The sequence below is a fragment of the Asparagus officinalis genome, unplaced genomic scaffold (assembly GCF_001876935.1).
Source record: "Asparagus officinalis unplaced genomic scaffold, Aspof.V1 AsparagusV1_Un3206, whole genome shotgun sequence".
Lineage (NCBI taxonomy): Eukaryota > Viridiplantae > Streptophyta > Magnoliopsida > Asparagales > Asparagaceae > Asparagus > Asparagus officinalis.
The window spans coordinates 1-2,468 of NW_017975465.1; the positions used below are offsets into that span (position 1 = coordinate 1).

Genomic DNA, 2,468 nt, shown 5'->3' on the forward strand with positions numbered 1-2,468 from the left:
CCTAAAAAAATTTACGGATCCTCCCCCAGGTTTTTCATTTGCCCGCCTATTTTTTCATTCCCCGCCTATTTTTATTCCCCTCTCCGTCTAAAAATCCCCAACCAGGACAAACCCCCTCTCTCTCTAGAACCCCCAAATCCCTCCCGCTCTCTCTCTCATCTCTACGCCGCCGCTCACCAAAACCTCCAGACCTCCCTCAACCCCGACGGATCCCTCTCCCGCCGCGCCGAGATCCTCCTCATCCCCCCTCCTCCTCCATCTCCACCGCCGGCGTTGCCCTCTCCAGGTTTGATTTTCGATTGCATGGTTATTAATTTTTCTTTTTCTATTTTCCCTTATTACATTAGAATCACTCAAATTCATTTTTTATGTGAAATTGGTCAGTTCTCCCAACCTCCTCCTTAATTTGCATTTTCTATATTAACTTAGATTTTGATTTTGTCCCTAAACCCATATGTATCGTAAAGAATCCCATATTTGCTGATTTGATCATGATGCTTGTATTTCTTTCTACTAGTATAGTTGTTTGAGCTCAGGGCAAATGAAATTGGTGTGATAGGCGTTCTTAGTGATAGCTCGGTTTTTCTGTTGAAGGATTATAATCTAATTATGATGCTGGTAGCTTTTGAAATCTATTTTTAATTTGTTTTTTTGTCGATTAGGGGAAGTTCTTTTTTCTCTGATTGATATCAAAATCTTGATATCAAAATCTTGATTGTTCAATTCATAATTACTTGTCATGTTGTTTGTAGGATTTATTGAGAGTAAACATGTTTTGTGCAGGTTTCTCTTTGTGTTAGGAGGTTGGTTTATACCAATGATCAGGGAGAGATTGTTAAGGGGGTTTGCTCAAATTTCATATGTACAAACTTGTTTATAAGTTTATTTGTGAAGTTTATTATGCTTTAGTGTTTGAATATTAGGTTGATAATATTCAAGATGTCTCATTATGCTAATGTGTTGCAGGTGACATGAAGCCGGGAGCTGAAGTGAAGATTACAGGACCGGTTGGGAAAGAAATGCTTATGCCCAAAGATCCAAATGCAACTATTATAATGGTATTATTATTTCATTTATTTATCTTTAGTAATCTATTTATTTCGATAAAAAAATTGTGAACATTTCTGTTATTGGATTTGCATCTTGCAACAGGAACCGGAATTGCTCCATTCCGTAGTTTCTTATGGAAAATGTTCTTTGAGAAGCATGATGATTACAAGGTAATACTCAACATGTAATCAAAGATAGTAATAATAATTTATGTGGACTAGTCTCTTTGATGTCTTCCCCATTCTTTACTCATGTTTTAGTCTGCTTACTTGTATTTGGATGAGTACTTAAAATGGTTGAGTCAAGTCATATTCAAAATGCTTTCGCCTAATAGCTTTAGATTATTGGATAATGTGGTTTTGCTGTCAATCCTGCAGGTCTTCGCTATATCAATTAATAGAGCTGTGTTTCTTCTTATTTATTTAAATAGTGTTTAGTTATTTCATTAAAAGTTTGGCATATATTTGAAAGTTAAAATCCTAGCTATTTCCCCTTTTTCAGTTCAATGGATTGACATGGCTCTTCTTGGGAGTTCCCACAAGTAGCTCATTGCTCTACAAGGAGGTAAACATATGGGCTAGATTTATTTGATCTAACTGGTTGGTTCTGATTGTTAAATTTGTGTGTAGGAAAACAATTGCTAGCTAGTATCTGTATTACACTGTGTCGATGACATATTTTCCTTTACAGTAAATTCTCAATATTGGTTCCAGTGGCTTCATGCGCTAGCCATTAATAATTCAGATCTTGAATCTTTAAACTTTTACATGACAGAGCTGAGTGTCTCATGGCAAGATCTTGAGTTAATTGCTGACCCAGACAATACTGATGCTTTAAAAGTGAGGATTCTTGTCATGGAGGTATCTATTGTATTCATCATGCATACTTTTTTTCAATGGTTTTTTTTATGCTATGTAACTTTTGAGTAATGAGATGAACTTGGTAAAGAGAAGATTACCTCCATATGTTTAGTGGTTTCACGTGTTTTATTGCCAAATTTGTAATTGCACATACTTTCTTATGATCGATATTGTTTATATTGATGTTGATAGAAAGATAATTGTGTGCCTTTCTGATAATGATGCACCTTACTTATTTCTTGGTAGAACTGTAATTGCCAGTCACTTGAAGATTATTGAAAATAACCATTGAGTTAATAACTGATGGTTGCTGGCGTTTGTGAATATGCCTTATTCTTTATTATAGTTGTAGATTCATATCGTGCTCTCCCATTGAGGAGTTGCATCTTTGTTATGCATGCTCCCTAAATCGACGATGCTCCCTAGAGTTTTGTATTTCATGGCATGGACTAATTGATGTTGCATTTCATATTTTCTGTTCGTTAATTTTGTGGGCTTGATTTGCTTTCTAGAGGGTGTAGCTGGGATCTTTGTCTGTAAGCAAGGGAAAGGGATGTT

General features: G+C 35.9%; 1 protein-coding gene across 1 annotated transcript; it reads left to right on the plus strand.

Moving 5' to 3' along the window:
- Nucleotides 1–127: 127 nt before the first annotated feature.
- Nucleotides 128–2,462, plus strand: LOC109828650 (ferredoxin--NADP reductase, leaf isozyme, chloroplastic-like; the record flags this gene model as incomplete). Its single annotated transcript, XM_020395601.1, has 6 exons — nucleotides 128–286; nucleotides 784–862; nucleotides 967–1,058; nucleotides 1,143–1,220; nucleotides 1,552–1,614; nucleotides 1,825–2,462. Coding segments are annotated over 6 exons (477 nt in total), but the record flags the coding sequence as incomplete, so codon positions are not given.
- Nucleotides 2,463–2,468: the final 6 nt, after the last annotated feature.